At 33.2% G+C, this 12,360-nt stretch overlaps 1 protein-coding gene and 1 long non-coding RNA gene across 2 annotated transcripts in view; one reads left to right on the top strand and one right to left on the bottom strand.

The window, feature by feature from the left end:
• The window catches only part of LOC107063154 (uncharacterized), a 1,789-nt gene extending 1,660 nt beyond the window's left edge, over positions 1 to 129 (bottom strand). Inside the window, exon 1 of the long non-coding RNA XR_001475099.1 lies at positions 60 to 129. This is a non-coding gene — a long non-coding RNA (uncharacterized lncRNA). The remainder of the gene's footprint in view (positions 1 to 59) is intronic.
• Positions 130 to 4,676: 4,547 nt separating this feature from the next.
• Positions 4,677 to 11,426, top strand: LOC102593403 (SPX and EXS domain-containing protein 1-like). Its single transcript, XM_006359927.2, has 14 exons — positions 4,677 to 4,754; positions 5,213 to 5,359; positions 5,426 to 5,553; positions 5,941 to 5,979; positions 6,079 to 6,171; positions 6,258 to 6,374; positions 7,182 to 7,277; positions 7,613 to 7,726; positions 8,164 to 8,217; positions 8,322 to 8,369; positions 9,762 to 9,912; positions 10,119 to 10,284; positions 10,549 to 10,618; positions 10,707 to 11,426. The coding sequence occupies exons 2-14, from the start codon at positions 5,293 to 5,295 to the stop codon at positions 10,974 to 10,976; spliced, it is 1,413 nt and encodes a 470-aa protein (XP_006359989.1). The 5' UTR covers positions 4,677 to 4,754; positions 5,213 to 5,292; the 3' UTR covers positions 10,977 to 11,426.
• Positions 11,427 to 12,360: the final 934 nt, after the last annotated feature.

Below are 12,360 nucleotides of genomic sequence, written 5' to 3'. Positions count from 1 at the left end.
TCGGGCATAGGCTGGGGGGTACTTATGCATTTTCCCCAAGAAGAACTAAAGAACCTCACCTTTTGTGCTTTGGTGTAATATTTCTTTTTATTATCACTAGCAGGAACAATCTTCTCCAAAACTGTCTTCCTAGTTGATGCAAAAAGTAGCCGAATTAGATTTGTTGCATCTTCATTGCTTAATTCATCACTTAATTCAGCTAATAGCTCTTCTTCCAAGAGCACACACAGGATATGTTTCAATCATGTAAAGACATAATTTTCAACTGAATATTTTCTTCAACCACGGAAGAAACTCAGGGATCCATGATAAGAAGAAGACCCTTCTTAAGTTTTCTATGATAAAATAGGAATATAGCTGTCAAATCAATAAAATAGAAAATGCCTATAAAGGCAAGTTGTAGAAATTACTAGTCTAACCAAACTACAGATAATTGTATTATAGCATTAATACTAAAAAACCACAAGGAAATACGGGACAAATTCAGAAATTATATAGTAACTTATAACATCTTTCAAACAAAGTTGAGCCACTAGAAGACTAGGCTCACTGAAAGTTGTAGGGAGATACTACTCTAACCAAAACTATATACTATTTTCATGTTGCAATGTAATGTCCACTCTACCCAGATGACAACTCATTTGCAGCATATCCTCAAGTCCATAGAAATAATTGAAGACTATGACAGACTTAAACTAGTAGATCGAATTTAGGATGAAAAGGGTGTGTGCTTGTATTGGTGGGAAAAATTATGAGATCCTGCATCATGTGTTCCTCATTTTTTTAGGTACATTATTTTTTGTGGTTTTATCACCTAGAACATTTACATCTAAGCACAACTAGAATTTTAAAACATACGTGGAAGTAGCAGAGTAGGTCTCATAAGTTGGAACACACTAATTGATGAATCACAAGAAGTGTGACAAAAATAGATCTTTCTATTAAATGAAATAAGAAGTGTTACCCATATGACAACCATCCACCAAGATCTTCACTGCCTAAAACAATATCCTTTAGTGCCCTAGGAAGTAGTTCAAGTTTATCCCATCTGATCCATTGAGAGCAACCAGACTCTTCAGGTCCATAGGATCTTCTCAATTCCATATGCATGGAAATAAGGGCATCCATCATCAGTTTCCCAAGTCTGGAAGCTGCTTCCGTTGCATATATCTGATGAGTACCCTAAAGCTCCATGGATGATACAAGGGTTGCTTTCCTGAACATTGTTCTGAAAAAATAACACAACCTAGACCAAGAAAAACAACAAACTCAATTAACCAAAAGAGAACATAGAAGGCACTAACAGGAGATGAGTGAACATAAAAGTTTGGAATAATGCTTACCCTACATGCAAGTTGACTTGCACGAAGAGCTTCCTAAGATTTAGTAATCAGGAAGGACTCAAGTAGATCAAACAATGCACTGTGCTTGGATATAAGGAAGATAAAGATTGTTCCAGAGTTTAAGATAGAGAGTAGCCTGCAAACATGCAGATGCATGTTAAAAAGCAGAAATCCAATAACCTAAACAGTAAGCCAAAGAAGTTGAGTATTGGCAAAACTACAAAAAAAGGAATATTTCAAACTACTGTATACCCACCTCGTCATCAATACTTCTGAAGTTTTTGAACGTCTCTGCAAAAGATTTTGAAAGTCTCTACAAGATCTTTTTTTTTTATAACCCAGAAATTCGTCTATGACCCGCCCTTTGGACCAATCATAGCCTTCTAAACTCGGTGGATAATGGGCCTACCCCTCTACCCTTCTCCATTTAAATACCGGGCTTCGCTTTGCATAATGTGGGGCTTGAACCTGCGACCTAAGCCACAAATCCTCCACCTTTTGCCACTAGAGCTAGCCTTGGGCTCCACTTAAATAACAGACTTCACTTTGCATGGTGTGGGGCTTGAACCTACGACCTAAACCACAAATCCTCCATATTTTTCCACTAGAGCTAAGCCTTGGGATCCACTTAAATACCGAGCTTCGCTTTGCGTGGTGTGGGGCTTGAGCCTGCGACCTAAGCCACAAATCCTCCACCTTTTGCCACTAGAGCTAAGCCTTGGGATCCACTTAAATACCGAGCTTCGCTTTGCGTGGTGTGGGGCTTGAGCCTGCGACCTAAGCCACAAATCCTCCACCTTTTTCCACTAGAGCTAAACCTTGGGATCCACTTAAATACCGGGCTTTGCTTTGCATGGTGTGGGGCTTGAACTTGCGACCTAAGCCACAAATCCTACACTTTTTGCCACTAGAGCTAAGCCTTGGACTCCACTTAAATACTGGGATTCGCTTTGCATGGTGTGGGGCTTGAACCTGCGACCTAAGCCACAAATCCTCCACCTTTTGCCACTAGAGCTAAGCCTTGGACTCCACTTAAATACTGGGATTCGCTTTGCATGGTGTGGGGCTTGAACTTGCGACCTAAGCCACAAATCCTACACTTTTTGCCACTAGAGCTAAGCCTTGGACTCCACTTAAATACTGGGATTCGCTTTGCATGGTGTGGGGCTTGAACCTGAGACCTAAGCCACAAATCCTCCACCTTTTGCCACTAGAGCTAAGCCTTGGGGTCCACTTAAATATCGGCCTTCGCTTTGCATGGTGTGGGGCTTGAACCTGCGACCTAAGCCACAAATCCTCCACCTTTTGCCACTAGAGCTAAGCCTTGGGCTCCACTTAAATATCTGTTAGTTTTTAATATGTAGGCTAGTTGGCCAAATTCCATATAATAATATTTTGATTTTTTAATATAAGTTTTTGTCATCTGATTTAACAAACATATGATATGCAATCGTAAGCTTTCGCATGACGCCCTAATCACTTTCGAACCAACAAGTGTTATCAGAGCACATGGTCCAAGGATCACATAGTTCAATGATCCAATTGAACAAGCTTGAAGACAGGTTCAACGCGGTTTCAAATCAATTTACAACAAATTTGATGATAATGAAGATTTTTGTACATGTGGAGAAGAAATTAATACCATATTTTCAACAATCCTGTTGCTGCATTTTTGAAAATAAAATAAAATATTTTAAAAACATTTTTAACCCATATATTTTAAAATTTATTTTTAACCATGGCAAGCAGCAGTAATGAAGATCATGTGAAGAACAAAGATTATCATGCAGTTGAAGAAAGTAGATCAAGTCCAGTTAAAATGGGGGATTTGTTAGGGTTTTGCCATGATTTTCTTATCATATTTTAAGTTTTATTTTGTCCTTAAAGGAAAGTCAAAGTATTACCATAAATGCTTGAACTTTTCCTGACAGAAAAATATAATCTTTTCCATATTTGATTTATTCTTTCCTTAGAGAAAAATTTGGAGATCTTTAAATTGAAGATTAATATTCTCATAACATAACACAATAAAATCCACAATGTAGGCATTTAGAGAGTTTTGTTTATAGGGAGATTTTCTCTTTACTATTATAATATTTTTATTAGTTTTTAATATGTAGGCTAGTTGGTCAAATTCCATATAATAATATTTTGATTTTTTAGTATAAGTTTTTGTTATCTGGTTTATCAAACATATAATATGTAATTGTAAGCTTCCGCATGACGCTCTAATCACTTTCGAACCCAACAAAATCTGGAGGTAATATATGTTGGAGCCTTTTCAAGTCTACTGCTTTCCAATTTTAAATTATCATATTTATTAATTAATATTTAATTATCCAAAATGACACTTATTAATTTATGCTTTGTGTGCTCACATATCTCATTAACGATCGATTATTCCAGCTCCTCAATCGAAACGATCAACAACCAAAGTAATTCTTTTATCTTAGAAATCCTGAGCATGCCTTGCTCAAAGTCCAGCTTGTACATATAATTATTTTATTAAAAGTCTATTAAGATGATGTTCACTATTGAATATTTTATTCTTTATATTACTTGAAATTGAAATCTAAATATATTTATGTTATCATCAATAAGAGAAAAAATATTATTAAAATAACAATTAAAAAGTCAGCCTAATATTAAAGCATATCGCAGTAAAGTCAAATATCTAAAAACTTATATCAAATAACTTGATATGTGAATGAAAAATTAATGGAGGAAAATCGGAAGCTAAAATTTATTTTAGATAGGAATGACTCTTTTTTTTTTTGCTAATAAAAAATTGAGAAAAAAGTTCTCCCATCGTCTCTCGATTGAAATTGGATTTGAAGATTTTGGAAAATAACCTTCAACGAAAATTAATTTCAAATAGACATTTCCTTCCAAACAAGTGCCAACCTCTTTTGAACAGGTGTTTTTTGCACCATTTTAACTTAGATTTTTGGGTATAAATAAAATTGTTTACCCTTAGTTTCTGCATATAAATTCTGAACTCTTGTCCATATTTTCTTACAAATAATAATAAATAATCTTTTTGTGTTAACTTTTCTTTTATTTAATTGTATATTATATATATATGTAGTATGCTTGATATTGAAAATTTTGGTTTTGGTTAATTAGAGAACAAATATATATATATATATATATAGATGGCATAGAAAAAGGAAAAAAAATGGAATATTGGTGAAAACGTGAGGTGTGAGTGGATTGAGCGGTGAGTCGTCGTGAGTAGCACACTTTGAGAGTGACATTTAAAGTAAATTAATAATAAATATGTGGGTGTCACGTATTTTGCATATAAAAAAATAAAAATAAAATTAGAATGTCGAGTCGCCTCACTCCATTACTTATATAATAAGAGTAGTCTAGATTAATGTGTATTGGGTTTCGAAAATCAAATTGGCTGTAAGCATCTCTATATTCTTTCTTGTTGATAAATATATATATATATTTCACTTCCTTCAAATATTTACTTTGCTTAATCACTTTCATCTTTAGATTCTGATTTCATCCATTTAATTATTTCATTTTGGAAGGAAATGTGATACAGAGTATTTTCTTCTTTTAAGGTTCCTCTTATCATTTTTGGAGCTTCTAAAGATGACTGAACTGAACCAGATATTTCCTCATTTGAGAAAAATAAGGGACTAATAATATTGTCAAGATAAGAATGAAACAAATAGTTTTACATGAATTGAGACAATTATTAATTAAAGGTTAGTTAGTTTATGTTAGGAAATTGTGTAGTAATAATTGTAGTTGTGTGCATGTGCTAGAGAGAGAGCTTCAAGACAAGTTAGTTGAGCTTCGGAAATGAGCTTTGAAACAACATTTTAATAATGTGTAATTCCTTACATTTTCAGAAGAAAATTGGGAGCCAAAATTCTGCTAAACAGTGGATTAAGCTACGTTGCTGAAGTTGTCCTACTCATTCTCTCAACTTATGGATTCTCCTGCCAACAGTCCACATCTACGGAAATCTGGAAGCCGACTAGTTGTTTCTGATTTTGGTAAGACAGAAATTGTCAATTTTGATACTTGCTCGCTGTTTTCCTCATAATTGGTTATGCTATTAGGTACACTTGAACCTGGTAGTGTTTTTGAAGAAGCCCTTTTGCATAGCATAGAGGCCAAGGCTACTGTCAGCACACCACCGAGCACTACAACCATAATTCCATCTCCTCTTCTGCTATGGAGACTTAAGGTCTGGATTTCTCTCATACTTGAAATATTCATTCTTAAGAATAAAATATTTCTTACTTAATGTTGTTATCCGAGAATAGACTGGACTGTCCTACTTCTAAAATTTAGTGCCTGACTTTCACTAATTACCTGAAACATAAAATGCTTGTTTCGGTTACCTTCAAATCATTCAAGAGGGTAGTGCATGCTCTGCATAACATGAATTTAGGCATGGAAGACTTGTGAAATGTCAATTTCTATCTCTCTTTATCATTTCTTTAGGTTTAAGCATGACATGATGACTATGTGTCCTGATTTTCTTTTTGTTTTGACTTTCCAAATTATTTTTATTCTTCTTCAAAGAAAATTCAAAACTTCTTTTGAGTCTTCAGTACGTTTTACTGTTCAGGTGTTACTGTTTATCATTTGGGGTGTTAGCTGTTGCAAGGTCAGTGAAACGACTTTTTATTTGTTTGTATTTATGGATTTGTTTTCCTGTGAATGTATTCATTCGCATCTGCTGTCAATATTTGTTGTTAGTTTGCAGATCAGCTGGGATTCAGTCATGAGAATGAGTGTAAACCTCCGTGATCTTTTTCTGTATGAGGCTTTTCTTTATTACAATCCTTTGCTACTTGTGGTTAGTTATCTTCACACTAGCTCATCTAACAACACTTTGTGCGTCATTTCCTCTTACAAGTATTTACTTGTTTTTTGGTGCTGCAGACGATAATGGTTTGGTTTTGGGGCATGAACCTATGGGTTTTTGCACAGGCTAATGTTAACTTTCCTAAAATTTTTGACCTCGATCAAAATCATCTCTCTCACAGAGAGATTTGGAAGGTACTGTATATATGATTTTTGTGTATCCTCAGAATCCAATACGTATGTGAGGCAACACGGTTGGTGCTGTCATTTAGGCTAAACTTTTTTCTAATTGTGCTATGGTGCTCTTTGATAACTCTTCCAGGATACTGTTTTCCGTTTCCAATGTTAAAATGAATATGCAGTTTCTTGTATCCTTGGCATGATAAGCTTTTCCATTTAGGCTAAAGTTTTTTCTTAATAGTCTGTTATTCTCTTACCCAAAATTATATGACACTCTTTTCACTGCAAAATATTCTACTAAAATATGGTTTCGTACATTTTCCACAACTTCTTTGATTACAAACCTACCAAACTGATCAAATTTCTTTCTGATTAACTTGTTATGTTAGTTCAATATTTCTTCCACTACTACTTGTATATTATATAACTCAAACTACTATCTTAAACTCCTTTTCCAGTCAAATCATGTTTGTTTTAATATTATCATAGATGCTTAGAAACCATTTGAAAACAGAAAAAAGAATAAATAAAAGAGAATTTCTTATTCAGTTGATTAACAACACACAAAAGGGCTTTTTATGGAGAAATTTTCGATGGAATATTCAACATAATATTCTATGGGATACTCGATAGTATTTTTCTGCTTTATCTTAATTAGGATGTTACATATTTGTGAATCTATACACATTTTAATACATAACTGCATCAAGTCACTTAACTTCAATAGGAACTAGTTGTTAAACTTCTGTTTTCATATATATTGTGTATTATATATTTGAAGATACACAATAAAAATTTATCCAAATTCTGTTTATATTGCAGTGTGCTACCTGGATGACCATCATCGTGCCAACTAGCATGACAGCCTATCTCTATCTCTATTCAAATGGAGAAGTTACGTTGGCTGCATCTCAACCAGTGTAATAGATGCTTCCTTCACCAATTGAATGATAGTTCTTTGCTTTTCTTAAACTAACTTGTATTTATTTGAGCTAGTCATACTAACTTTTGAGCAAAAGAAGCTTTGGTAAATTTATAACAAGGGACGAGAACCATTAATACAGCTAGAAAGAGTTTTGGCTTCTTAAATTCTTCAGTTTAGTCATACAAAATGCTAAAGTTTTAGTCACTCGCATTAAATGTTTAAAGTTATTTATCCTATTAAGAATACAAAGTTCTAATTGTCCTCTTACTTAGATGTTCTATAAATGTGCTTGTTTTATGCTATGTTAATGAATTTCATGCAATTGCAGGTGCTCCTATATGCTGCTTTCGCCATGGCTCTGATATTTCCCTTTCATATTTTCTATTTATCATCTCGCTACTTTTTGTTAAGAACACTTTGGAGGATAGTTTTCCCGCTTCAGGCAAGTTTGCGTTACTTGAATGTTTATAACAAGAAGCGTGCTGATCTTGTAAATCAAAAAATATTTTCAACTCTCCCAGTGGTAAAATAATTGAAACTTCTTTGTTTGTCTTAAAAGTGACACAATCTACCTATTTCTTTGCTTTGTTACGTTGTTTCAGATTGGAAACTTTTTTTGTCAGCTTGTAGGAGTATTGGTTTAATTTAGGACAAATTTTGGAATTCTTATGTGATTTTGGTTGTCTATTACTTCACAAAGGATTCCTTGACCAAAGTATATTCTTTTCTCGGAGTATCTTAATCCTAGTTTTCAATTTCATGAAACAGTTTTACAAGACTAATAAAATATGATTCATTATGTGAATCAGATATAATAGAGCTTCCTTCCTGAAGTCATGCACTAAAGTTGTAATTTGATTCTTTTTGGAGTGAATGCAGGCAATAGCTTTTGCTGACTTCTTCCTGGCTGATATATTAACTTCTATGTCAAAGGTACACAACCTCTTCTTTCCTTTGACAGAAAAAAAAGAAGGAAAGGAAATTACAACAGAAAAACTTGTGCCCCTGGCAATGCTAATGCTATTCATAATGCACAGGTATTTTCAGATTTGGAGCGTTCAGTTTGCAGAATGGTTCATCGACAGGTTAGTTACTTTCTTTTTCTTCAGAGTAAATCAAAGATGACTGACAGAGTGTTAGAATTTATTATTTTACTTCTACTTGGATGTGGATATATCACTCACTTTCAAAATATGTTTAATATCAGAACTAACACTAAGTCTCTGGGTGGTATTGGTGTGCCTGGTACTCAGATATGAGACCAAATCAGAGACCTTCTTTGATAGTTAGATACATGCTTTATGTGTTGTACACCAAATTTTATATTAATACTTGGTATTATTAGTTTTTGATTAAGAATCGGCGTGTAAACCCTTGGAAATGACTGGAATATCCCTTTTATATCATTATGTTAATTTTTTATTTGATTAGGTTTTCAGAATGTTAAAAGCCTTATATATTTATGTTCAATATATATGTCCGACATTTGTGTTACCAATGCTTTGTAGAAATGTGGGCATATAATTAATTGAACTTGTGTTTTCTTCTTCAATAAATTAATATGTATGAGTCATATGTTTGAATTTCGTAGTTATGTTTACATCAATCAAAAGCTAGAATTGTTTATGACAAAATTTTATCGCAAGTCAAAGTTGTAAACAAAAACTAATATTTTACTTTGTTATCCCAATCCCTCTACAAGAATCCATGCATTGTTATTCATTGCAAAACAATCATGTATTGTTCATCTCACAACAGACCATGTATTGTTTCATACTTTCACAAAATAATTTTTGTATTATTTTACACCTCATAATAATCCCATATTATATATCATGCAAAAGTAGTACATTATGAACCCGACAACCCTTTAATATGTATGTAGATTGTAGAGAGATTGACTTCGAAATACCCTTTGCAGGAGGTATCCTATTTTTTTCCCAGGGGAAAGTTTCTTGCTGCATAATTATAATTTAGTACCCTGGAAAGAGGAAGTTGAGTCCCAAAGTGTGCTAAGAATTGATATAGGGAAAACGTATAGGTTCTTTTTCTTTTTTCCTTTCTGGATGATCGATCTAGTAGTAAGAGTAACTTGCATATGATTTTCACTAAAAATGAAATGGTGTCTTTGTGATGGTATATTTTAATTTTTCAAATGTCAGAAAATTTTATAGATGAGGTGACCAACTTTCTTTCCATGTGATGCTTCAACCACCCTAGAGATAAATGGTATATTTTTCTACACTGATTTTCACGTTATCAAAATGTTAAGATTTCTCAGTCCACCATGGATTATTAACATCTGCCTTCCTAAATCCAATAATTGCTAGTGAAATATATCTTAAACTTTTTCCCCACTGTATTAAAAAGAATTCATAGTTTTTGGGTCTGTATATTCTGAAAGGACCAAATATATCAGAATTTGTTTGAATTCTTGGCATTAATTATCTGAAAAATCAATAATCATGCATATGCAGGTTGCTACCATTGCATGGTTTGAAGCTGATTCTGTTTGTGGCAGTCACTCTGTTGCAATTCCTATAGTTCTTGTATTGCCTTACCTATTTCGTCTATTTCAATGTCTACGGCAATACAAGGATACTAGAGATAAGACTACCTTGTTCAATGGTAAATTTCCAATCTTTGCTGATCTGAGATACATATATATATAGGCCATACTAAAAGTTACCAGTTTCCAAAAAAAAATGATACATAGGTCACACCGATGGTAAAGCATAGATACGGTTCCTGTTTAAAGGATTTTGAATAGTGTGATGATCCTTATTTTAATTTTGGGTTGTATTTAACTAAATTTCATTAATATTTTATTTCAGCTTTAAAATATTCAACAGCAGTACCAGTGATATTTGTGTCAGCCCTTAAGTATCACGTATTCCCTGACAACTGGGTTAACCTTTACAGGCCTTTGTGGCTTGTCTCAGCTGTTGTGAACTGTCTCTATTCATTTTATTGGGATCTGACAAGAGATTGGGACTTAAGGTGAGTGAATTTTTGTAGCTAATTTGTAAGGGATCATCCTAATTAACTTTTACCTCAATGCTTCTGTGATACACAACCACCACTCCATGCAAAGATTGGCTGTGCCAGTGGTTTGCTATATTTGCCCGGTATGTTTCTTTCAATTATTAGTGCTGTTTATGTTCTGCCAGATGCTACCTGTTCTCCTGCATGCCCGGCCAACTATATAATATCTTTTGCTGATAATAATTAACTGTTAACTCAAGAATATTTCTTCCTTTCTAGTTGTTTCACTCTGGTTTTCAAGTTCAACAAGCCACATATTTTATCACATTGCTTGTACGGACGCAAATGGGTAAGCCTATCCTTAATTTGCCCTTTGATTATTGTTTACAAGCATAGCATCCGTGGACAAAAGGCCGATCAACCTTGCTTAACTGTAGGTGTACTTTTGGGTGATCGGAAGCAACCTAATATTGCGATGCACGTGGACATACAAGCTCTCTGCCCATCTCCGACACAATTACCTCACAGTATTCACAATAACTGCTCTTGAGATGTTCCGTCGTTTCCAGTGGGTTTTCTTCCGTGTAGAAAATGAGTGGAATAAGATAAGCACCAAATCATCAAATACTCAACTCTACATGGGTGACGTCCCTAAACAAGAAGAAGAAGAAGAAGAACTACTCAACTCCAATGGTCACAATGTATAGCCTGCAGCCCAACATTCTACATGCCCATCCATTAATGTTTCTCCCACATTTGCAAATAATAATTTCTTGTCAATAGTATAGGATGCCATACAAGGTTAACAGGGGTAAATATAACTAACATAAACATCATACTACAAAATTAGGTAGGATACCTTTTAAAACTTGACAAGTTTTATTTAGTGCATGCTTAAGTTTTTCTATTTTTATATTCTTGACTCCCTAAATATTAATATGGCAAAAAGTGTGAATTCACTCACTTTTAATAAGATATAAGTTTCACTACTCAACCAATTGAGCAAATAAAAATTGGTTAGTGTGTGTTTAAGCTAATGAAATGTCAAATTCAGGGATAAATAGAACTTAAATATGCACTAAATAAAGTGTGTCAAGTTTTGAAGGAATTCTGAAATATTCTACCATGATTGATTATATCAATTTATTCTTTGCTACCCCAACCTCAGCTATGGAGAATTTGATAAAAAGAAATTCCTTTAGTTGTAGCCTTGTAGGGCTTTGTTCTTTTTTGGAAGCTATTTATTTTTATAAATAAATTCTGTTGTTTTCAGCACTCATGGATTGATATATGATTACAATATTTTCATTTGTTACTTGTCAATATTTTCAGCATTCATTCTTTTGGGGATATTAATTAATTGTGAAAATAATTTCTCTCTTCAAGATTGTTATGAAATTGTATACGAATAACATTGTGGATAAGATAGCTTATTCATTTCAACACTAAACAAATAATGAAGAAATTCTTATAAGAAAGGTAGAACGTGAACTTAACTTTTGAATGTGAAAAAAAAAAAGAGTTTGAAGAGAGTTTTAAGGAAGAACAACTTTCTCTGCAGAAGTTATAGTTGTAATTTAAAGATGTCGAATTTGAATAGAACAATTGGTAGCTAAATTATAAAGGATACAACCCTTCATTAGTAGACATCTTTTCATTTAAAATATTAATTCAACAATTTACTATGTAAAAAATACAAGTTACAACATAGAGATAAGGGTTAAAAACACATCTAAACTATCTTATTTTTTCAAGTTTCATACCTAAAATATTACTTATTAGTTTGAGAAACGCACATCTCTCTTTTATTACATTCTGGTCATGGTGGGTGTAGTACAGTTTCTTTTATTTAAAAGAATTAGCACATCACACTCCACATGCACAAAACATTTTACCTTGAAAAAAATTAAATACATTTTTAGTAATAGTTAAGATTAAAGTATTACTCATAAAATAAAATGTAAAATATTTTTCTTATCCAACTCCACCACTTCCTCTCACCATACTTCCCCCGCCCAAATTTTTTAGTTTTTTTTTAAAAAAAATAAAATTCTTTTTATAAATTTTTTAAAAAGAAATTCTTACCCAACC

Source organism: Solanum tuberosum, unplaced genomic scaffold (assembly GCF_000226075.1).
Source record: "Solanum tuberosum cultivar DM 1-3 516 R44 unplaced genomic scaffold, SolTub_3.0 scf00310, whole genome shotgun sequence".
NCBI classification, from domain to species: Eukaryota; Viridiplantae; Streptophyta; class Magnoliopsida; order Solanales; family Solanaceae; genus Solanum; species Solanum tuberosum.
This window is presented reverse-complemented; position numbering and strand designations above follow the sequence as displayed.